Here is a 21,961-nt window from a genome sequence, read left to right on the forward strand (position 1 = left end):
GCCGCCGCTGCAAGGCGTCCTGACCTCTTCCCAGCCCTTCCCCCATTTCCTTGAAGCCGAGAGCATCACATACTCCCTCTGGATCCCAGGGGACCTCTGGCAATGTCAGGAGTCATTTTCAGTGACAGTGAAACAACCAGAGACCGTCCTGTCATCTGGTGAACGGAGGCCAGGGGTGCGGCTCAACGCCTCACAGTGCACAGGACAGCTCCCCGCGACGGAGGAGGATCTGGCCCCAAACGTCGGCAGTGCCAAGGCAGGCATCCCCGGCTGCCTGCCATCCCCCCAGCCCAGGACCCAGCAGCTCGGGCCCTGTTCCTCCGCCGCGCGCCCCAGGAAACAGGCAGGCACCGTACTGGGGTTTTACCGATTTTATTTCTAGACTTTTCACGTTTGTCTTTTGTTTTCTGCTGGGAACGTGCCGGTTACATGTCTGTGCCACAGTGTGCAACCAAAACACACACAGACCAAAAGCGCCCACCCACCAGAGACCCTCGCAGACTTGCTGGTCACAGGACAGACTCCGCTGTGCTCCCCAGACCTGCCACCGGCCTTTGGCCTTTGAGCACACACAATGTTCAGCCCCCCACCCCCCCACGAGGACAGACCGTCCCTCAAGGACCCCGTTTGGTTCAGACAGAGATGCCGCAGCCAGAACGGATGAGGTAAGCAGAAGCAGTGTTCCTGCAGGGGCGGGGCGGGGCGGGGCCAGGGCCCGCCAATGGCCAGGGAGCACCCAGGCTGACCCAGCTGGGGGCAGGGGCCGCCCGTGGTGCAAATCCTTTTGGTTCGGCAGCGTGCTAGGCGACTCGGGCACACAGCACTGTTAGCTGGCTTCACTGAGATCTGGAGTCTTTTTTAAATTAGCATTATGCTGCAATGAAGAGAACAAACTAGTACATAACGACAGATGCAACACCCGGAACTTTCACCAAGTCCAGAAGTGATTCCGCTCATCCCGAGTGACTGAGTCCTGCAGCACTGCGGTGGCACGTGACGACACACTTGTTACAATAATAATAATATAATAATGCAACTTTCATAGCTACACGTAAAGAACAATACGGCTGTAAAAACTAGGACGGTGGCACGTCCCAGTTGGGTGGACAGCCCAGGGTTACAGGCGCAGGGAGAAGGAAGCGGTCGCGGCCCCACGGACGCCAGGCTGCGTGCTCGCTCGCGGCCTGGAGCCCACCCTACCAGGCCCATTTCGTGATCCCGGTCCGCGTGTCCTCAGGAGCGGGAGGCCGCGGGTCAGAAGGAGCCTGACCGCCTGGTCTACACATGGCTAAGAGAAGCATGAGGTATCGTGAAACAGGAACCTTTTTGGAATAGAGCAGTAAATCACATTAAGTCAAAATTGATCACATAAAAAAAAAAAATCTACCAAAAAAAAAGGCATCCTTAATACATTTTTCTATGAGAAAATTAAAACTAGAACATGGCAGTATATGACATTGTAAAACAAAAACAAAAAAACTGATCTTCCAATAGCAGCAAAACAATGTGAAAGAGATACAGAAAAGTGATGTGAATCGGTTTCCAAACTGTGCTGGGAAGTCATCGGTAGCAGCGAATCGGGAAACTGAGCCGCAGCCTGCCCGCCACGTGGTCCCGCCGTCGGCCCTCCGCACGCCCGCACGCCCCTCTGCGTCCCCGCCAAGCACCAGCCCTGTGCTCTCGCCGCCTTCGACTCTCCCTACATAGTCATTACAAAAAGGTACATAGCCAAGATGTGCAAATTGTCTATTGGTGGCTAAAATTTTTTCAAAAGGAGGGGACTGGGGACAAGAATATGTTGGGGCTGAACTTGTTTTTGGGTACCCTAACTTTCTGTGGAACTCCGAGGCCTCTCAGATGGGGTTCCCATTTGGGAAACCGCCAAGACGGGCTGAATCAGCCAAATCCATGCTCTCTGTGTTGTTCCTCAGGATCTTTTTCTCTCTCCTATGAAAAAAGACCTAACTTTGACAAACTGTATGAAACCTGCAACATCAAAGGCAAAAAAGTGTGTGTGGGTGTGTGGGTGGGTGTGGGTAGGTGTAAATCAAGGGGAGATTGCATTACTTTATAAATCATACTGGCCTTATGAACATCCTCTGCAATCCTCTGCAATAAATATTCTTTTTAGCCTTAACTATAAATTATATATTTTAGTGTTTAAAAACCTTCCTAACCCTTAAACTACGCGTTCTCTAGGTCAACCTTTAAAGGCCCCCTATGCTTTCAAACACCAGTTGGCACCAAGGACTCCCGAACTTCCACTGCTCTACAGAGAAAGGAATGCATCATCCTGGCAATGTAAGAATGCACTTCTTGACCGGAAGCTCGCCTTCAAGAACATCCCCTTCCGCTAACTCCTTAAGTGACATGCACTTGCCTCGCCATCCTGTCTGCACACAAAGACGTGAATATTCCCAAACCATTCCATTAAGAAACTGCCCCCCCACCCGCCCTCCACACACAACAGAAACAAGAGAGATTCCCTATAACCACTGGATTGAAAGTGCTTTGAAATGGAATGGTTCTAGAATATTGAGAAGGAAAAAAGAAAAAAAAAAAAAAAGGAGCTGTGGATTTCACCTGGATGTGAGCAGGCTGCAGGTCTGTGGGGGTGAAAAACCAGCATCTCATCAACAGGCAACTACAAAAATAGGAAGATTATAAAAATAGAATATATTACGTCGCTATGGCGGGTTCTCTTTACCAGCAGCGCGGGCCGGGAGTCGGAGCTGGTTTTCCGTGTCCGCTGTGCCGCCAGCCGGGGCCCCGGCCACCCGCTCTGGGTTGGGCCGCGGGCGGAAAGAGGGCCAGCACGCGACCACGCTGAGCTCTACGCTACGCTAACTGAGGTTACATCAGCCACGGACAGGTGAAGAGGTTACACGCCTATCTACGGAATAAAATAAAACACGCGCGAAGGGCTGATAAAGTGACTACATGCACGAGCAAGCGAGATGCAGGGTACCTAGGACCGCCTTAAAGCCGCGCTCCTCGGGGACGGCACGCGAGTGCGTTTGCTACCTAAAATCCTGTCTACTCCAAAAATGGTTGGTTGGCTTTTTTCTAGTTTTTAAAATGTTTTTATGCTTTTTTTTTCCGTTTTGTTTTAAACACATAAAGAATCAAATCTAATCCTCCCCTGCAGACTCGTTCCTTGTGTTAATGCCTATCCTTAACAACACAGAGACACAAACACATCCATATAAAATCTAGTTGATTATGGGGTATAAGATCCTCTATTTTTGTAGCAAACCTCCCCCCACCCCCCAGCTCAGGGTTATGCAAATACTATTTCTTTTTTCTCTCCTTTTTTTTTTTTTTTTTTTTTTTTTTAAAAGACAGTTTTTCTTCTTTTGCTTAAGTCAGAGACGGAAGGGAGAAAAGAGCAAAGGAAACAAACCCACAGTAAAGGAGAAGGAAAGCTTTCCCTTCTGGTGGTGACCGGTCCTGGCGAGGAGCACGGTCCTGTCAGGGGAGCACCCGGGGCCGGCCCCTCCCGCGCACGCGCGCGAGCGCCCCCTCAAATGTTCACGTCTCGCACGTCGGTGGGTGTGCAGGCCAGGTCGGCCTCCTCCTCCTCCTCCTCCTCCTCTGCCGCCTTGGGGTCCAGGCTCTGCTGCTGGGCCTGGCGCAGGCTGGACTCCAGCAGGGCTTCGATCTGCTCCTGGCATGCCCGGAGACAGTCCTGGCCAGAGGGGAGACGGGGGTCCTCAGATGGAGCCTGCCGGCTGGGCCCTCCCCCAAACACCAGCACTTGGTCCGTTTTAGGGAAAAGCAAGGCTCATCTAAAGCACTGCTTCCCCCAGATCGGGTGAAGGACAACATGGAGCCAGTGCCCAAACCCCAGGACCGACCAGCATGGGCCCCCCGCTTGGCCACCTACTGCCCCCCAGCCCTCCACCCCTGCCGGAGGAGCACACACACCTACTCAGGACCAAAGACCCCATGCAGGCCATCTTCCGTGCACGAGGACGCCCTCGGCCTCCCGTCCGGTGTCTCCCTGGCCTGCCCTGAGGCCCCCGGGGCCTGAGTCCCCCACTAGAATTCCTCTGCCAGCCTCTGATCCCAGCTCGCTGTTCCCACCAGCCCCGCCGCTGCCCGCAGCGGATTCGGTGCCATTTGATCCAGGCCAGAGAGGACCCCTGAGCCCTGCTTTTCGGACTTAACCTCTGCCGTGTCAGCCCTCGTGGTGAACCCAGCCTTCCGTGATGAATGGCCGTCAAAAGCGTTAGGCTGTGCATGACTGAGAATGAACGTTGGGTGGCCTGGGTGGGGGGGGCCCGGACCCTTTGTCCCCCTCCGTCCTCGCCCGATTGGCCTGCACCCTGGGAGAGCGCACTGGCCTGGCCCGGCGCCCTCCCCGAGGTCTCAACGCCCAAGAGGAATCTTGGGAGTCCAGGGGCCTCTCCTGGTCTCACGGGAGCAAATCTCCCGGCGGCTCGGAGGTGGCCCGTCCTAACTCCTGGGATGCCCCACTGGGCTTCTATTCTAGAACCAGGTAGAGTCTCCAGGCCAGCCTGGAAAACAGACCTGTGCCTTTCCCATAGGAACAGGGAACCGTGGACGCACCTGAGGAAGGTGCCGCTGAGCTCCCAACCAGGTGGGGCATGAAATGGGTATTCATTGCCTAAAAGGAGTGGATCCAGGCCAGCAAGTCTTCCGAGTGAGTCCCTGGGGCTCGGCCATGTTTGCAGAGCTCTAAGTTTTTACACGGAGGGCCTTCCTACCCCACCCCTTCCGTTATTTGTCATGACAAGTAACCAAGGCAGGATAGGTGCAAACAGCCAGTTTTACAGATGAGGAAACTGAGGCTCAGAAGGCCTGGTATGGAACGAAGGACTCCTGATAGCTTCCCCAACCCCCAGCACAGCCCCCCATCCCACCCCCGAGGCCCGGCGGCGCCCACCCACCTGCCCACCTGCAGTGGCTCTCAGCAGGCAGCTCTTAGGGGGCGACGGTTTTCTTGCCCCTGGGGACTCGGGATGGGGGGCTGTGTGGCGGAGGGGTGCAGGAAGGGACTCCCCCCGGCCGCATGGCCCTAACTTCTTCCTTATGGCCACTGAGGCCTGCAGCCTTAGCCCGGGAAGAGCCACAATGGTGACCGGGGCGGCTCTGGGGAAGGGCGGACGCAGCTCGCGGCCCGAGGACACGTAGGGCTCCGGGGCCCAGGCTTTTCTGTGTCTGGGCTCTGCTGCGTTGGTCGCCGGGTAACCAGACTAACGAATTTCAGTCTCAACTGATTTCTCCCCCGCCCCTCAGCTGCGATCTTGGTTCCAATCTACAGCCATCTGTGCCCAGACTGTCTGTGGTGTGTCTCCCTCGCCAAGGTGAGCCGCAGGGTGACGCTGGCCAGGACACCCCATCCCTCTAGGAGGCCCAGTAAGCACGGAGACTGAGAGGGGACCCCCCCTTCTAGGAACAGCCTGCTCCCAGCAGGGAGAGAAGCAAAAATGTGGTCCCCTCCAGGCAGCCGGCAGCGCTGGGCAGGGGACGGGCAGGCTTCTGCCCACAACCCAGCTTTCCTTCCCTCCATGGTGCCGTGAGGCAGCAGCTGCTAGGGCCCACAGGGCCTCCGGGGGCCTCGAGGGCGGACCACCAGAAGGCAGCCCGAGCCTGAGCCCGAGCTGGACCGGGGTCAGGGCGGTCACTCGCTCCCACTCGGCACACCAGCGGAGGCCGAGGGCTGACCCGCCCACCTCGCTGGTCTAATCTGGTAAAGGCCACAAACCCCCGTAACTGTGATTTCCATTCTTCCTCTAAGACAAGAAAGGAATTGGGAATCCAACAATGGCGTTTTGAAGAAGGAAGACACAACCGGCCCCGACTTGGGGCCCCGAAGGCTGCAGCCTCTCAAAGGGGCCGTAAAACACGAGGTTGTCTCCACGGGCCATTGTTGTGCCTGCAGACCTCACAGAAGCCTTTTCAAGCCCCCATTTACGAGCCATCCGCATTGTGGCCCAGACAAAGCCCAACTGGGCCCCAACTCCACATGCCATTAGGGCACGGATCATTGACGGGCCTGCCTTGTGGCCCCTCTTCCTGGACGGCTCCCCGGGAGGGCTGTATGGCTCCCGCCTGCTCCTGGGAGCCCCGGGGGCACCAGAAGCCTGAGGACCCTCCTGGCCCACCCACAAGTTCTGGGAGATGCTTCTCCTTCCAGAGGAGCCCCAGGAGAGTGGGGTGAGGCTCGCACCCTATGAGCCTGGGCCCCGGTCCCATGCCTCTGAACACGGCACCTGTCCCGTCCCACACATGGTCCCCCCCATCATCTCTGGGGCCTTGGCACGAGCCACGGCACTTCCCATCAGTGAATTTGCAGCCTTGGGCCCCCAGGTACTAGAAGTTTCTAGCAGAAGAGAAGAATAGAAGCCAAGCTAGCGCGGGGGCAGTGCCCTCGATCACTTACCGCATCACACTTAATCACTTTGGAGAGGAACCGAGTGAGGCGGTGGTAGGACAGGAAGCTGTTGGAACTCCCCAGGTGCAGGCCTTGCACGGCGGCCACCACACTCCCAGCTGCCACCATGGAGGGCGGGTTGGAAATGAACTTCACATCTGTAGCAGAGAAGGAGAGAGGCAAGGGGGCCGTGAGCTGGGGACCCTCCATGGGACCCGTGATCCCGGCAATCCCAAGCACCAGCTCCACATCAGGGTGCGTCCCCGCCAACGGCTGGCCTGGGCTGTGGATTCTGAGGGCGGGTCAGGAGGAGCTCCGGCTCCCGGCACCACCCAGCGCTGGACAGCAGAAGCCAGGCCTGGGATTCACCCAACTCGAGCTTGTGACGTTCACTTGAAAACAAAAAAAGCAAACTGAGGAAACCTCCATTGGCAGAAACAAACCACAAAGGCCTCTGGGGAAGGGACAAGGGACATCACTGTACTTGAGCCTTGGGAGCGTGTTGCTTATTCACAAAATTTTAAAAAGGTGACAGACTACAAGGGACAAGACGTGTGGTCGGGGCCCAGGGACTGGGGGCGGCCCATCAGGTCTGCACTCTGGGAGGGGCACACGGGTCTCGCCGTCCCCCAGGACGGCCCTCCGGGAGTGCGCACAGGACAGCACTCCCCGTGGTGGCATGGGATGCTTATCCCCACTGTATCTTCCTCCTGGGACCAGCGGGGGTAGTGTTTCCTCACTACCTCACCTGCCAGTCACCAGCACGCCCTCCCCTCTGCCCTGAGGCACAGCTCAGATAGATGGGGGGACTCCTGTCTTTGTTCCTAGGCTGAGCTCCAGCACCTCCCACACTTGTCATGAAAAGGTGGGGAAGCGGGAAGGATGTGTAAGTGGCCACATGGAGCCTGTGGGCTGCCATTCTGTGGCGCCCAGTGAGGAATTCTTGGTGGGGGAGGCCGCTGATTTCTGCGTCTCAATGGGGGGGGGCACCGACGTGCCGTCTTTATCAGCCCTTTCGTCCTGTCCCCTCTTGTGTGCATGGAGTGCCAGGACCAGGCTGGGTGAGCTGAGCGGGAGGGGCCTCGTGGGCCCGGGGGTGCCCCCCCAGTAGCCCAGCTAAGGCTGCGTCCGGGGAGCAGACCGCAGGCCTGGCCCAACGAGCGTGGCCAGGAAGGGGGCTGGGGAGAAGGGCAGCCACCCTGGGGAGCGACAGAGCCCGCTGCCAGGCGCCGTGAAAGAGAAGTCCCTCAAGAGGCAGCCACCTCTTTCCCTCTTTAAATGAAAGAGCAGTGCCACCCAGTCTGAGCCGGGAGCCACGAACGACTAGCTTTTCGTTGAGGCACATCAGGGTTGCAGACAGAAATTGCTGCCGTCCCAAGTTTGGCTGGACCTTGAGACCAAGAGGGATGGTGTAGTGGGGGCAGGCTCGCTTCCGAAGCCCGCCTCCCCACGAAGGGTGTGCGTGCATGTGCGTGTGCAGGGCTTACGCATGTAGATGAGTGTGTGTGTATGTGCGTGTGTGCGGTGCAGGGCTTACACGTGTAGATGAGTGTGTGCGCGGTGCAGGGCTTACATGTGTAGATGAGGAGAAACCCCACTGCATCCCTGAAGCTCCGACACTTGCTTCCACTCTGCCTAGTGCAGAGAGCCTGGGGCCGTGGCCAGAGCCAACACTGGGGTCATCGCTGACCCTTGTTAAGACCTACTCACTAGCTTCGATGATTCGTCAGCTTCCCACCAGCCCTGGTCATTTGCTTACCTAACCCACTGCAGCACCCCGAAAAGCTCCAGTGTACACAGACGTACATACACATTTACAGAAGAGCGTGGGGGATGTGTGCACATGTGTGGGAGACCCAGAGCAAGAACAGAGCCCCCCGCCCCCCCCCCACGGCATCATCAAGCGGGACCCTTGATATGGGGGACAAAAATATCTTCTGGGGTTTTTGCTCACGCCTCCACCTCACTACCGTCTCTGCCAACCTGTTTCTGAGCTGCCATCACGTCACTCAAAAGTGAGAGGCCCCCTTGTGACCAAAGGCCCTGCTGCGTCTTAGGTATGTTCGAACGGTGCAGGCAAGGATCAGGACCCGGAGAATCTTTCTGAGGGCCCTGGGGGGGCGGGTGACCCTCTCCTCCTCCTGGCCTCCTCCTGTTCCCTGTGGGGCCCCACCAGCCATCCCCCCACCTTCCCTCCAGGGAGGCCCAGGCCTTTGGGTGCAGGCTGCAGCCTGCAGGCCGGGGGGTGCTTGCCGGGCCCAGTCTCAGACAGAGGCCCGGCGCTCACGCACACCGACCCATGGCAGCTGGGAAGTCAGCACCGAAGCCCATTTAGGGCCTCTGCACCAGGCCTGCTCCCCGCACTGCCAGGCACTGCACGCCGGCTACACACCCCACTTCCCTGGGGTTCTGGGGGAGGGGGAGCTCCGGGCCGCCCCCGCCATCCTGGGGGGGGAGGGTGTGCAAGAACCGTTCCTTGCATTATCTCCAGGAAACTCTGCCGTTTCTCTGAACCACTTTTAGCTCCATAAAAGGCTGCCTGGAAGTCTCCAGAGGCCTCTCTCTTCCGAGGCGCCCCAGCCAGAGAACGCCTCCCTGCCTGCTTGCGGGGCTGGCCCCTGGAGGCCAAGGGGATGGCCAGTGGGAGGCTCCCTGCCCCTGCCCCGGGGCCGGAGCTGCCACCCCTCAGATCCATCCAGGCCCACGGTGTCCCCCTACTCCTCTCACTTGGAAGGGCTTGGAGGAGAGGGTCACGCCTTGAGCAGGAGGCGGAGGATGGGGGCGCCGGCAGAATCTCCCCGACTCTCGCCCGACCCAGAAATAGCAGCCATCGGAGCACCCTGACATCAGGAGGGTGCCAGGAGATGCCAGACTAGGGGTTCTACCGCTTGTGGGGAGGGAGTGATAGACGCCAACTTCGCCCTTGGATGCTGTGTGGCCCTCCGGTTGCCCGCGGTGAGCCCCAAACACACGTGACAGCTGAGGCCTGACCAGGGGCAGAGGTGGCCCACTGCAGAGCTGGCTGGGATGGGGGCATGGGTCCCCAGGCAGGGTTCTCCACATCTCCTGGGCCCCGCCCATGCGATCGGAGGGAGGGACAAAGAGGTCACGGGGTGTCAGGGTTAGGGCTGGGGGAAATGGGGGGCGACGCGGGGCCTGTGTATGTGGGTGTCTGTGATGAGGGCTGAAACGCTGGCTGCCTAGGGGCTGGGGCCAGGGCGGTGTCAGGGAGGGGCCTCCAGGGACCATCAGAGCCCTGCCAGGGGGAGGGAGGGCTGGCCCCCTGCTGCCAACGGCAGCAGCCCAACCCCAGGCTGCTCTGAAGCCCCTCCCAGGACTCAGCTGAGCTGCGCCGGCCTGAGACACCCCTTGGCGGGGCCTCAGGCGGCCAAGCTCCTCTGCTGGCCGCCCCCGCACCAGGGCTGCTGCTGGCCGCCCAGAGCACGTGGTGCAGGCACTGCGGGCCGTCGCTCCCCACCCCTGTAGGCGCCCCTGGCAGGTGGCCCAGCCCGGGAGAGGCCAGAAGGGGGCCCCTTGAGGACATGGGGAAGGACTGGTGATGGGGGGGCGGGGAGGAGGACAGGAGTGGGGGAGGCAGGCTGGGCAGCCAAGGTAAACCCCTTTCAGCACGGAGTGGCCGCAGCCTGGTGGACCACCCACCCCCATCCCCAAGGCACTGCATGGTGGCCGTGGCCAGCCTCAGCTGCCTGACCCAGAAAGGGACCCCTCCCCCCCTCCACCCAGCCCCAGCACTAGGTCCAAGGGAAGAGGAGCACCTCTGAGAGCAGTAGGGGCCTGGGGCCCAGCTCTTGAGATGGGGAAACCGAGGCAAAGGGCAAGATGCTCCTCCACCAGGGGCAAGGGGCACCCATGGAGGCCAGGATGGGGGACCAGCAGGACCCAGCCGCCCTACCTGTGGCACAGAGAGCAACGAAGGTCTGCGCGTGCTTGCGGATGATCTGTCTGTTCTCCTCGGCCACTGGCATCTTGGAGAGGAAGTGTTCGATGAAATCATGCGGGGTCATCGCGGCCAGGTTCCACTTGAGTTTGTTCACCAGGAGCAGCTCCATTTGCTGTGGAAGTGGGGTGAACAAGCATAAAGTGAGGTGCAGGGGGGGAGCTCCGGCCCAGAAGAGAAAGGATAGGGCATGTTGGGGGTCCAGGAAATGGAGGACAGCATGCCACCCCAAAAGAGATCCAAAAAGAGAGGGTGCCGTGGAAGAGGCCAACGGTTCCCAAGCGGGGACAAAAAAGACCCACACCTGGAAAGCAAGTCCTTGTAAGCAGCGCGGGCTGCCCCGACGCTGTCGCTAGAGGGCGCGCGCCGCCCACTTTTCGGCCTCGCTAGGGGAGCAGACGAGGTGGGAGTCCGAGCTACAGTGTGTGGTGGGGAGCGCTGGGGATGGGGGGCGGCGGGGGTCCCGCCCGCTCCTCGAAAGGGGCCCCGCCGGTGTGGCCGCCGGTCCTCGGGGCGTAGGGTGTGCCAGCGGCCTGCGGGGGGCCGCCCGTCCTCTGCACCTCCCCCACCCCCGGGGTCCAGGGGCTCAAAGGGCGTCGGTGGGCGGTGGGGGTCCCAGGTTACCAGCAGCTCGTCAGGCCGGATGGAGTTGTCAGTGTAGATGCACAGCTTCTCGGCCGTCAGGGGGATGGTCTCCTTCATCTTCGAGGCCACGAACATGCAGGTGGCCCCCAGCAGCTGCAGGCGGCTCTTTTTCACGGGCTCCAGCGACAGGAAGCGGTCCAGGTAGTTCATGGCCAGCGGGAAGACCTCCTCCTCGCACTTCTGCTCCTCGCAGACCTGCCGGGGCACGGGGCCGTGACCGCCGCCGCCGGGCCCCTCCGCGGAGACCCCGCGCCCCCCACCCCCGCTCGCGCCGGGGCGGCGGGTCCCGAGCGCGCGGCGGGGTCGGGCGTGGGGGGCGGCAGAAGCACCCGCTGCCGCGTCCCCTCCCCCGCATGTCCCCAATGCCCACCCACCCCGAAACTGAAAGGGAAAGTCCCCGGGAGGCTGGCACGGTGGGGGCGGGAGTGGGCATGGCTGGCAGCGTGCGGCGCGCGCGGGCTGCCCGCCCCGGGGACCCCGGCCCGCATGGGTGCTCCGGGGCCCGCCGGGCCGGGGCTCGCCCCAAATGGGGTGCGGGGCCGCGGGGCGGGCCGCGGGGCTGGGCGCCGCGCTCACAGCGCCTGCGAGACACAAAGGTGGCGTCCCAGGCCGCCGCGCCGCATTTCCCCAGACGTCATCTTTTCAAAAAATATTTAAAAATATAAAAAAATTAACTGGGTACATAAAAAACCCCTGAAAATGACCCTCGGGCGGCCCTTTACCCAGGTCGGGGGTCGAGAGCCCGTTGCAAGCTCCGGGGAGAGCCCCAGGAATTCAAACTCGGGACACCCCCCTTCCCCCTGGGCGCGGGCGCCGTTTCCCTCTCGCAAGGGCACCACGCCGTACTTTCAAAAATTATTTTAAAATATCTGCGGGCTCCCCGGGCGCCCGCTGAAGGCCTGAAAGTGTGCCCCGGGCCGCCGGCTCGCTCCAGAAAGGTCCCCCAAGCTGAGACCCCTGCAGACCAGGGTCAATCCCCAGTGTCTTGGGGGCCACGCGACCTTGCAGCTCGGCGTGCTCTCCGGCCCAGGCTGGCCGTGCGGGGCGCCCCGGGACTTGCAGCTTGAACAAAGGGGCCCCTCTTCCCGAGCGGGGTCCCCCCCAAGCTGCCCGCGCTCCGTCCCGGCGCCCCTCCCTTCGGTTCCCGGCGGCCGCGCGGCCCCTCGCGGCGGCCCCAGCGCCTCGCCGGCCGCTCCCCGCCCCCACCCTGCCCCCAATTATTAATAAACACTTTTGCTTTGCAATAAAAGAACAAAGATGGCGCATAATACTGGCACGAGCGGCCCTTGCATACGTGTCCATGGATATTAATTTAAAAATCAAATCTATGCCCCCTCCCCCTGGAGCAGGCGGCTCGCAGCAGTGCAGCCGGAGAGGAGGCGCAGCGGGGTTCGGGCGCAGGAGGGGGCCACAAAGGGCGCCCAGGCCGCCGGCCCGCACCCTCGAGCCAACTGGGGTGCCCCTGGCAACTGGCTTTCCCCGAAGGGTCCCCTCCCCGACCGCTCCCCCCCCCACTACCCCCGCCAGGATAGGGAATTTCAAACGACCCCACCCCCACCCCTTTTTCGTTGAAAAAATACCCACAATATCTATATATTTTGAAAACGCGATTCCTAGCAACACCCCGGCAAACTTCAAAGTTGGGGTGGGAGAGATGGGAGGGAGACGAGCGGCAAAGAAATGTGGGCTTGGGCAACAAGTTGCAGGAAAAGTCCTAAGAGAGCCGCCCGAAGCCCCGCACCTCCAGCATCCAGGTGGCCACGATCTTCCGCATGGACGGCAGGATCTCCTTCTGCACACACTTAAAGTAGGACACGGAGGGTGCGCAGGTCTCCTCCGCCTTGAGCATGGCCCGCAGCACCCGGTCGTTGAGGAGGTTGGCATCGGGGTACGCCCGGCGGATGGTCTCCACCTCGCAGCATAAGAGTTGGTGTGCCATGGCTGGGGCTCTACTGGGCGGCCTGGGGACGGCGGTGGGTCCCGGGTCGGTGCGCGCTCGGCTCTAGCTCCCGCTACCCCGCGCTCCCTCGAGCTCGTCTGCCCCTCGCCGGAGCGCGCGGACGCTGCTGCTCGCTGCTACTGCGCCGACAGCCCTCTGGAGGCTCCAGGACTTTGCAACTTCCAACAAAACTCCCCTGTAGTCCGTGTGACGTTACTGTTGTTAAGCAGAGATCAAAGCCGGGCAGAGAATGGGAGCGGGCGGGGGGGGGGGGGGCGGCTGGCGGGCGCAGGGGGAGGGGGCGCGGGCTCCGAGCGCCGGGGAGCGGAGAGGGGCAGAGCCCAAAAGCCATCCCGGAGGCGCCGCGCCTGCCCCGCGGCGGAGTTGCCCCCGAAGCCTGGTTTTCATAGAAATGCAAATCGCCCGAGGCTGCCTTTCTCCCCGCCGGGAAAGAGGGGTGCAGGGGTGCCTGCCCTCCCCCAGTGGGTCCCCCGGGATTTGGGGGGTGGGTGGAGGTGGCTCTGCAGGGGGGACAACTGGGGTGGGGGGCGGCCAGGCCACACGCAGCCGGGGGTGACCGCATGGGGGGGGACTCTGGGGCTCGGCGACACCCTGTATCCGAGCCGGGAGAATGGGCGCATTTCCGAAAACGCCACGAGGGCACCCACGGGCGGAGAGGCGGCCAAGGGACCTCAGCGTCTACATCTTCTTTCATTTTCATTAACACGTGTAAATTTCAGGAACCACTTAGCACTCAGGGACGCGGAGCAGAGTCCGCGACCCTGGTGGAGACTTCGTTCCCGCGCCAGGGGGGTCGTTGCAAATGCCCGAGGGGGTATCCCTAAGCCATAAAGGGATTTCAGCCTAGCATGTGCTCGCTCAAAAAATAAAATAAATAAAATAAATGCCCGAAAATTCCAGCAGCAGCCCAAGATGGTGGCCAGCATTTCCTTCATCCTGTCCTCCTCGCCTGGGGGATCTGCGGGTTGTCTTCCTACCTTGGCCAATACATCCTTTCAGGGATCCCCAACCCCCCCTAACCCCCCACGCCCATCCCGGCAATTTAAGAACTAGGAAAACGCCCTGAATGGAAGGCTACAAAATAGTGGTCTCTGTCCTGACTTATTTTTTAATTAAAAAAAAAATTAAATCGCTGGAAATATTAGTCGCTTCTCTTGCCTGTGACAAGACCACGGGAAGCTTCCTAATTGGTTTTGTTGGGGGTATGGACATCTCTGCACCTTTACAATTAGCCCGGGGCTGCATTCGTGAGCCTGTGGGGGGGGATGGCAGGGGCTGGCAAAAATTAGAACAATTGTTAAGTTAAAGAAATGGGTGTATTGATCTGGTTTTAAACAAAATCTAGATATATTAGTGGTTATACGAGAGGGAACGCAATGTTATCGCTACCTCAAGAGCCATATAAAAGAATATAGAAAAGTGGGTTTTTAAAAATTTTTGTTCAGATTTAGTCTCTTTGGTGCCTTTTTTTAAAAAATAAAAGGACATTTTGCCAAATCTTAAGGTTTTTTTTGAGAAGTTTTCACACTACTTGCCCCCAATTAAGAAAACTGTTCATTTACTTCTCTCTGAATATAGTTTAGTGTCATCAAACCGCCGTATCCCCTAACACTAAAGGCTCAAAGAAAACGGATGAAAAAGCCCCCTCCCCTTCGCAAGGGTGCACGCAGTCAGACAAGACACCCCCCTCTCAGGGCTGAATCTTCGCGTCCCCCTCCCCCGCCGGGAATTAGGGTTACTAATATTCCGGGTCCAGGAGGGTAATTACCCCCGGCTCACGCCTCGGAAGCGGTGGGTGGCCCGAGCAGGGAGCGCCCACCGCCGTGTCCCCCTCCCCGGGCACCCACGCTCGCGTTGGCCCCGGGCACGCCAGTGCCTCGCAGTAGCAGCAGCCCGCGCACGAGGGCGGCCCGGCTGCCTTTTCATTCATAAAATCCCGACCGGGCGGCTGCCCCAATGATTTATGGGGCTGCGCGCTATCACCGGGCGGCTGCTGCCCCGCCGGGCGAGGGGCCCGAGCCCCGCGGGCGCCCCGGCCCGGCCCGCGGAGGCCGGCGACGGCGAGGGGCAGCGGGTCATAAAGAGGCTCGCCCACTACGGCAAAACGGGCTCCGGGTCCGGGAGGGAGCTTCCCCCTAACCCAGGAGAAAGACAGAGGAAACTGGAATTAGCATGAGCCAATGGGGGCGCGGCGCTGTTACTAGGCGGACCGGGCAGATCTCAACTAGGAACTTCGTTGATTTCCCCGCTCAGGGACGGGCGCAAAAGTGCAAGCCCAGCCGGCGAGCGTGAAGAGCCGTCCAGGAACCCGCGGGGGAGGCGCAGGAATTTGGGGCCTGGCGGGGAGCGCCAGTGGCCCAGCCCCCATCCCGGGGCGCCCAGATACGCGTCCCTGGAGCTGTAGAGGGGTCCGCCAGCCCTGGGCCCTTGAGGGCGGCTGCTTCTAGGAGGGCCGAGGACGCGTTTTTATTTTAATTTTTTTTTTCCCAAAGAGAATAGCAACTCTTAAAAACTTTTCTGTTGCAGTTTTAATCTTGCATTGCCTTTTAAAAACCCACCACGAGGCAGGAACTGCGAATTCTGGGCCCATTTAAAGTGCTCTGCGCTTATATCTCGGTGACTATTCGGAGACAAAGGACCAGCGACCCGATCGGGAAGGCACTTGGTTGGTTGGAAAGAAAACCCAAAAGTAACTTAAATCACCTTCCCGCTTTCCTTGCCGCCCACCCGTCCGCAGGGGAGACCGCGGCGGGCCGGAACGGATCTCCGGCCCCGAGAGGGCGAATTCCGCGGCAGGCGCGTTTGCCACCGTCCCTGGCTGTGGGAACCTTCATTCAGGCGGGGGAAGGGAGCGCGTTCATTCAGGAACCGGCCCGCCGCGGCGCCGACCCCTGCACGCACTGCGGCTGCGCGCCGCCCCGAGGGGCGCTTTGGGGAGGGGGCGCAGGGCCCCGTGGAGATCTCCTTCTGGCGTCGACCTCCCGCAGCCGCCCACCCTACACGGGACCGGAGGGGGCGCACCCAGGTGGGGTCACCTGCAGCGGCATACCTGGCGGCGACTTGAAAGGACTAAGCCCTTAAGTCGCTCAGGAAAATGCTTCCGAATGCGGGCCGCGGGGTCCCGGGGCAGTGGGGCCCCCCTTCCCCCACCCTGGTCGCCTCCGAAGCTCCTAGAGGTGCCCGCGCTGCAGCAGCTCCGCCAGGGCTACACGGTGCGGACTCTTGGCGCTCTAAAGCTGCGGGGAGCGCCGGGACGAACTCTGGATCCGGCACCCACCTGGGACAGCCACACGCTGGGAACAGGGGCAGCCGCACCTCCCACCGTCCCAAGCCACGGACTTGTTTCCGCCCCTGATCAATTAATTTTAGCCACACACAGACCAACCCCCTCCCCAAGCCCCAGTCGTCGGTCTGGCAGGATGCGGGGACGGGACACTCCTCCCCCAGCTCTGAAGGCCGTGAGCAAGGTGTGCCCGGAGTTAAAAAGCAAACCCCAACAGGTGGTGCGGGGGGGGGGGCGGCGGCTCACAACGCCTCCGGTTTCCCTAGGGAGAAGGTGCACTCTTAGGGGTGAAAGCATCTAACTCCTTGAACTTCGTCCCTCAAAAAGCATCGCCTGGTGCCCTGAGCAATATGAAACCCCCAAATTCGCTAGGAATTCCCTGGCCTCTTGACTCAGGCCCCTGGCCCGTCTTTAGCCAAGTGAGGCGGAGTGGGCACCCAGACTGAGCAGGTAACCACCTCCACCCGAAGCAAAGAAATCGGTTGGGGGGCGGGGGTAATGACCTAGGAGGCCAAGTCCCATCCGCTTCTCCCTCCGCCAAGCTGGGCTGCGGCCTACCCGAGGCGGAGCAGACCCCGCCCCTGGCGAGCGCGCGGAGCACCCCTGCGGAGACTCGCGGGGGGGGGGGGGCAGGGGGAGGGGCTCGGTACCCAGCCGGCCTGCTCGCTGGAGCGGGACCTTCCCGGAGGAGGACCCGTGCTAAGACCTGTGGGCTCCCGCAATGTTCTCCGCCCCCCTCCCGGTAAGGGCTCGACGCCTCCTCATTCGCCTGGAGGATTGGTCACTCGCTCCCCATCCCTGCGCTTTCCCAGAGACTGTGTTCGGGATGTGACCACATCCTCGTGCCTCCTTCTTTGTGCCCTTGGAATGCCCGAGAGCGAAAGCGTTTCCACCCTTCGCTTTGGCCTTGGGGGTGGGTGGAGGAATGGCTGAGGTCTTTATTATGGGGAGCCTCCGAGTTCTGGGGCTCCAGACACTTGCCAAGAGGGGAAAAGGAAAGGAAATTCTTTTCCAGGTGCAGGGAGAGGGGTTGCATACCCAACGCCCTACACCCCTGCTCTTGGGTCCCCTGGCCTCGTGCGGTCGGGGCTGGTGGCGGCGGTCACGGGATTGGACCCTTTGGGGAGTTCTGGGCGTGCGGAGTCCGAGGAGCCCGATAGGCCGCGCTCTGTCCCCAAACGCCGCCAGGGTGCTTGAGCGGGGCTCGACCTGCTCCTGCGACTCCCGGGCGATCGGCGGCGGGGGGGGGGGGGGAGGGGGGGAGGGGTCCGATTGAGGAGAGATGGGAGGCGAGGGCGCGCGCCGCGGGAACCTGGGCCTTGGCTCGGGAGCCGCGCGGGGCCGCGCAGCGCATTCCGCACATTCCCGCCCCGCCTCGGTTCCGCCGCCACGTGGTTGCTCTGCGCGCCGCGCTTACCGTAAGGCTTGGAGAAGGCGCGCACCCGCCGCTCGGGAGCGGGTGCGGACCTCCAGGGTGCGGGACGCGGAGGCATGGATAGATTGTTTTTTTAAACGCAATAAGGAGAGTTGTCCTGCTGGAGTAATGACATTGATTTGTAAAGGCAGACAGGAAGAGTCTCAGGCCCTGTTGGTTATTTGTAATTGGGTGACCATCCATTTGAGGAACAGGAGTGACCATTAATGCATTCCCAGCGGTGACAGAGCTCAGAAAAGGAGCTGCAGCTTCTGATCGTTTCCTTCTACTTTTCCTTATTATTCAAAAGCAGTGGGCAGCACAGCCCAATGCCCTGCACAGTTGGGAAGCCCAATCTGGGAAGTGCTTAGCCCATAGGAAAAGACCCAATAAACTGGCTACAGCTATTTTTTGGTAAAGTCCTGAAGGGTCTTTTTCTGAAGATTAGTTCAAGATAAAGAGTTGAGCACATCCCGGGATCCTGAGCAGCTGACCTTAACCAACAGGATGCTTGCCTCTACCTCTGGGTCCCACTGGCGCCCACAGGACCCCAGCTAGGCCGAGGTCCCCCAGGCTGGGAGGGGTGCGAGGAATTCCAAAAGCTGTCCAGATATTGCCACCTCTCCCAAACCTCGAGTGGGCAGAGGGCTCACCCCGCAATCTCCGAAGCAAGCATGGGTGGGGAGGGGGGAGGAAAAGGCTACTGGAAACACGTCAGTACCAGCAGCCCTCCCCCCTCCCCCTTGAGACATGCCCATTTGCTCAGAATCTGGGCTACTGCAGGGTTGGAGAGCAAGCCTCCACTCATGGACCCATCCTCATTCCTCACTTCTCCTGCAAGGTACCCCACCCCCAGGCTCATCGCTGTCATGCATTTAATCTTCAAAACAAACCCCAAGAACACACTTGGTGGGTGGGGAAACTGAGGCACCTTATCCAGGCTCACACAGCTGGCAACCGTGATGTCCTGCTGTCTAAGCCCTTAGGCTGTACCTCCCTCAGTGTTCATGGACACTGTCAGAACCATTTCAGGGCCCTTTGATGCTGATAAGGATAATAATCTACTTTTTCAAGAATTCCTGCAAAACCAAGCCATTTTTTCAAGATGTCAGGGAGTTTGCAGCCATATTTCTGAAACTGCCAAGAGTATCACCTACAGACCTGCCTCTGCCAGGAGCTGTGCGGTCTCGGGTGAATCTTTGTCTTCATCTGTAAAATGGGGTATGACTTCACTCTTCCCAAGGCCACGGAGCAGCGTAATTAAGGTAATATGTGTGAAGCAGTTTGCAGGAAGGCCTGGTGTATGTCAAGGCCGGTTCAGTGTATTCATTCATGTATTTGTTCTTGTGCAGAATGAAGGCCATGTGATGCACGGTGTATGTGGACTTGATTAAGCATTTCAGTTTCTATCCAGAAAGAGGATTTTTAAAAAATGGCTTTCTAGTCTATAAACTTGCTTTTATTTGCTGACTTCTCCTGAGCTGTCTGTGGACGTGAGATTTAAATCCTAGAATGCATTTTTAAATTAAAAAAAAAAAAAAAAAAGTTGAACCACATTAAGCTTCCCTTCTTCCTTCTTGCCCTGGAAAAGGAATAAAAAGGTTTATTTATAAAGTAAGTACACTGGGGCTCCTGCGTGCCTCAGTCGGTTGAGCATCAGAGTCTTGATTTTGGCTCAGGTCATGATCTCAGGGTCGTAAGATCCAGCAGCCCATCGGGCTCCATGCTGAGCAAGGAGTCTGCTTGAGATTTTCTCTCTCCCTCTCCCGCTGCCCCTCCCCCATCCACGTGCATGAGCCTTCTCTCTCCAAAAAAAAAAAGGTAAGCACATTAATTAAGGGCACAAGTGTCAATGCAAGGAAGGGGGACAGGTATAAAAGTGGGGGGTTTCTTCTGGGTCCAAGAGGGCCGCTACCCTACGGCGCTGCTCAGGTCTCTTGGATGAACAGAGCTTGTGCCTGTCTTCCCGCCACATATAAGGAGCCACTCTTTACTCAAGGGGAAGGGGGGAAGGCAGTCCCAGGTGAAACTGGCCAAAGGTGTGGGTCAATGACATGGCTGAAAGAGAGGCGCAGGTCTCAGGAAGCCATGAACCTGACTGTGGGAGCCCGTGGCCGGGGCACAGCTTGGCCTCCAGGTCTTGCTGCAGTGAGAGGAGGATGGGGAGGGTGGGGAAGGCTGGCTTAAATGTTTAGCTGTGGTTGGAGCCTCGTGGGGAGAGAGGGCTCTGGGACCCGCCAGCCTGGAGGTGGAGTCTCTACCCCCGGGGTACTGATGGGGCAGGGGGGCCGACTCATGGGGGCGCCTGGGCCTCCACATGACTTGGGAGCCCATAGGGAGACCTGGAGAGGCTGAGAGGCTGAAGGACAGGCTCCTAAGCCCTTGGGGGGTAGGCATCGCGATTAGGACCCCGAGCTGAGTCCTAAGTAAAGAACTCGGTATTATATCCAGCCCGATGGCCACAGAAGATTTACCAATACCAGAGAGAAGGGGTGAAGCGGAGTGGGCCAGCCTAGTGCTCACCCTCCACCTGGAGCCTTAACCCCTCCTCGGGCCTGACGAGACCCTGTGACAAAGGACCACACATTGTTGGGGGGGGGGCTTAAAATGACAGATATTTGTTCTGTCACAGTCTGTAGGTCAGAGTCCAAAATCGAGATGCAGGACTGTGCTCCCTCCGGAGGCGCTAGGGGGAGGATCCTCCCTGGCTCCTCCAGCTGCTGGGGGCTCCGGGCTTCCCTGGGCTGGTGGCCGCACCCCTCCAACCTCTGCCTCTGTCTTCATGTGGCAGCTCCTCTCTGTGTTCTCTTTTTCTGACTCTTATAAGGACACTTGCTATTGGGTTTAGGGCCCACATGGATAACCCAAGATGATTTCATCTCTAGATCCTTCACTTGATTACATCTGCAAGGACCTTTTTTTCCAAATAAGGTCAAATTCACAGGCTCTCGTGGTTAGGAGGTGGACACAGCTTTTTGGAGGACACTGTTCAGCCCACTAGGGCTAGGGAGAGGGAGAAACTTGGGATATGCCTTGTAGCAGCTTAGAATAGGCAATCAAATTCCTGTGTTTGGTCTGAGTCAGTCCTTATTAGCCGTTTAGGGGCAAGGAGACAGGCCGCAAACATGACTGAGTTACGGTCTCTGTCCTCCAGGGCTTCCCATGGACACCTGAGAAATAATGCATGGAAAGCTGCTTTTACACGGGAATTCATGGCCAAATTGGCAGGTGCCTTCTGCAAGCTACTCTCCTCCTTGTCTTGCTCCCTCCTCTCCGGAGGTAGACAGGTGGACGTCGCGAGCAGTCTGATTGCCATTAGCTTTCTGACTGGGGTGAAGAGAAAGGCTTCACCCAAGAATGAGGAAGGGTAGAGAATGAACAGGCAAAGAGGGAGGAGAGAATGTTCTAGATGTTTGGACAGCACAAGAGAAAACCCTGAAGGGAGACAGTGCAGGGTCTATACTTCCGTCAGTAGCGAAGAGTCTGAACTCTCCCAGGGTTTCACTAGCTTGAAAGCAAAGTGGCTTTGCTTCACTAGCCCTTCCTAGTCCCAGCTCCTCCATGGCCCATGCACGTGACCTCGCCCTCTCTGAGCCTCCCTTCCCTCACCTGTAAAACGCACATGATGATAGTGCAGAACTTGCAGGGTCTCCACACAGATTAAACAAATCGGGGGAGCTAAATCTGGTGAGTGCCGCCGTCTTTAGCAAAGACCCACCCTGAATCCTGCACCCCGAGGACTTGAGTGGGGGTGAAGCACACCGCCTTCATTAGGTCCCAACCAACTCGCCTTCCCATTTATTTTAAAAATCAAAGGCTTCTATAAGCAGGGTTGATATTCTTCCAGCCAAAGGGGAAAATATATGTGAAGTTTTCCTTTCATTGCCCTGTCCTGGGTGAGGATCTTTTTCCTCTGTTTCTCTTTGCTTTTGGAGTGGTCAAAAAGCAACAGGTCTCGAATGCCCTTGTGGTTTCCCAGGTGACAATCACAGCTGCAAGAGGGAAGCCCTCAAGGGTGGGCTTCACAGTCACTCTGGGGACAGTCCCTTTATCCCCATTTTACAGATGGGGAAGTTGAGGCCAGCAGGGGTCCTGTGGCCACGGTGGAGCTGGGATGCCTGCTGGCTCTGACTCTAAAATCGGGGGGTGGGGGGGTGCATGGGGGGAAGAGGTAAATGACAAAGCACTTACAGATTGCAAGTTTCACTTTGTAAAAAACAGCTTTATTGAGATATAGTTCACATAGCACGTAGTTTCCCCATCTAGAGACAAGCCAGTGGTTTTCAGTATATTCGCAGAGC

At 59.1% G+C, this 21,961-nt stretch overlaps 1 protein-coding gene and 1 long non-coding RNA gene across 5 annotated transcripts in view; one reads left to right on the forward strand and one right to left on the reverse strand.

Moving 5' to 3' along the window:
* Positions 1-356: 356 nt before the first annotated feature.
* Positions 357-13,149, reverse strand: CCND1 (cyclin D1). Its single transcript, XM_081797623.1, has 5 exons — positions 12,745-13,149; positions 10,983-11,198; positions 10,314-10,473; positions 6,410-6,558; positions 357-3,688 (listed from the first exon to the last, which is right to left on the reverse strand). The coding sequence occupies exons 1-5, from the start codon at positions 12,940-12,942 to the stop codon at positions 3,524-3,526; spliced, it is 888 nt and encodes a 295-aa protein (XP_081653749.1). The 5' UTR covers positions 12,943-13,149; the 3' UTR covers positions 357-3,523.
* A 3,719-nt stretch (positions 13,150-16,868) lies between these two features.
* The window catches only part of LOC145716093 (uncharacterized), a 35,343-nt gene continuing 30,250 nt past the window's right edge, over positions 16,869-21,961 (forward strand). For all 4 annotated transcript variants that reach the window (XR_014138435.1, XR_014138438.1, XR_014138436.1 and 1 more), the window contains exon 1: positions 16,869-16,988. This is a non-coding gene — a long non-coding RNA (uncharacterized LOC145716093). The remainder of the gene's footprint in view (positions 16,989-21,961) is intronic.

This window comes from Leptonychotes weddellii, chromosome 11 (assembly GCF_054177405.1).
Source record: "Leptonychotes weddellii isolate Sample4059 chromosome 11, ASM5417740v2, whole genome shotgun sequence".
Classification (NCBI taxonomy): Eukaryota; Metazoa; Chordata; class Mammalia; order Carnivora; family Phocidae; genus Leptonychotes; species Leptonychotes weddellii.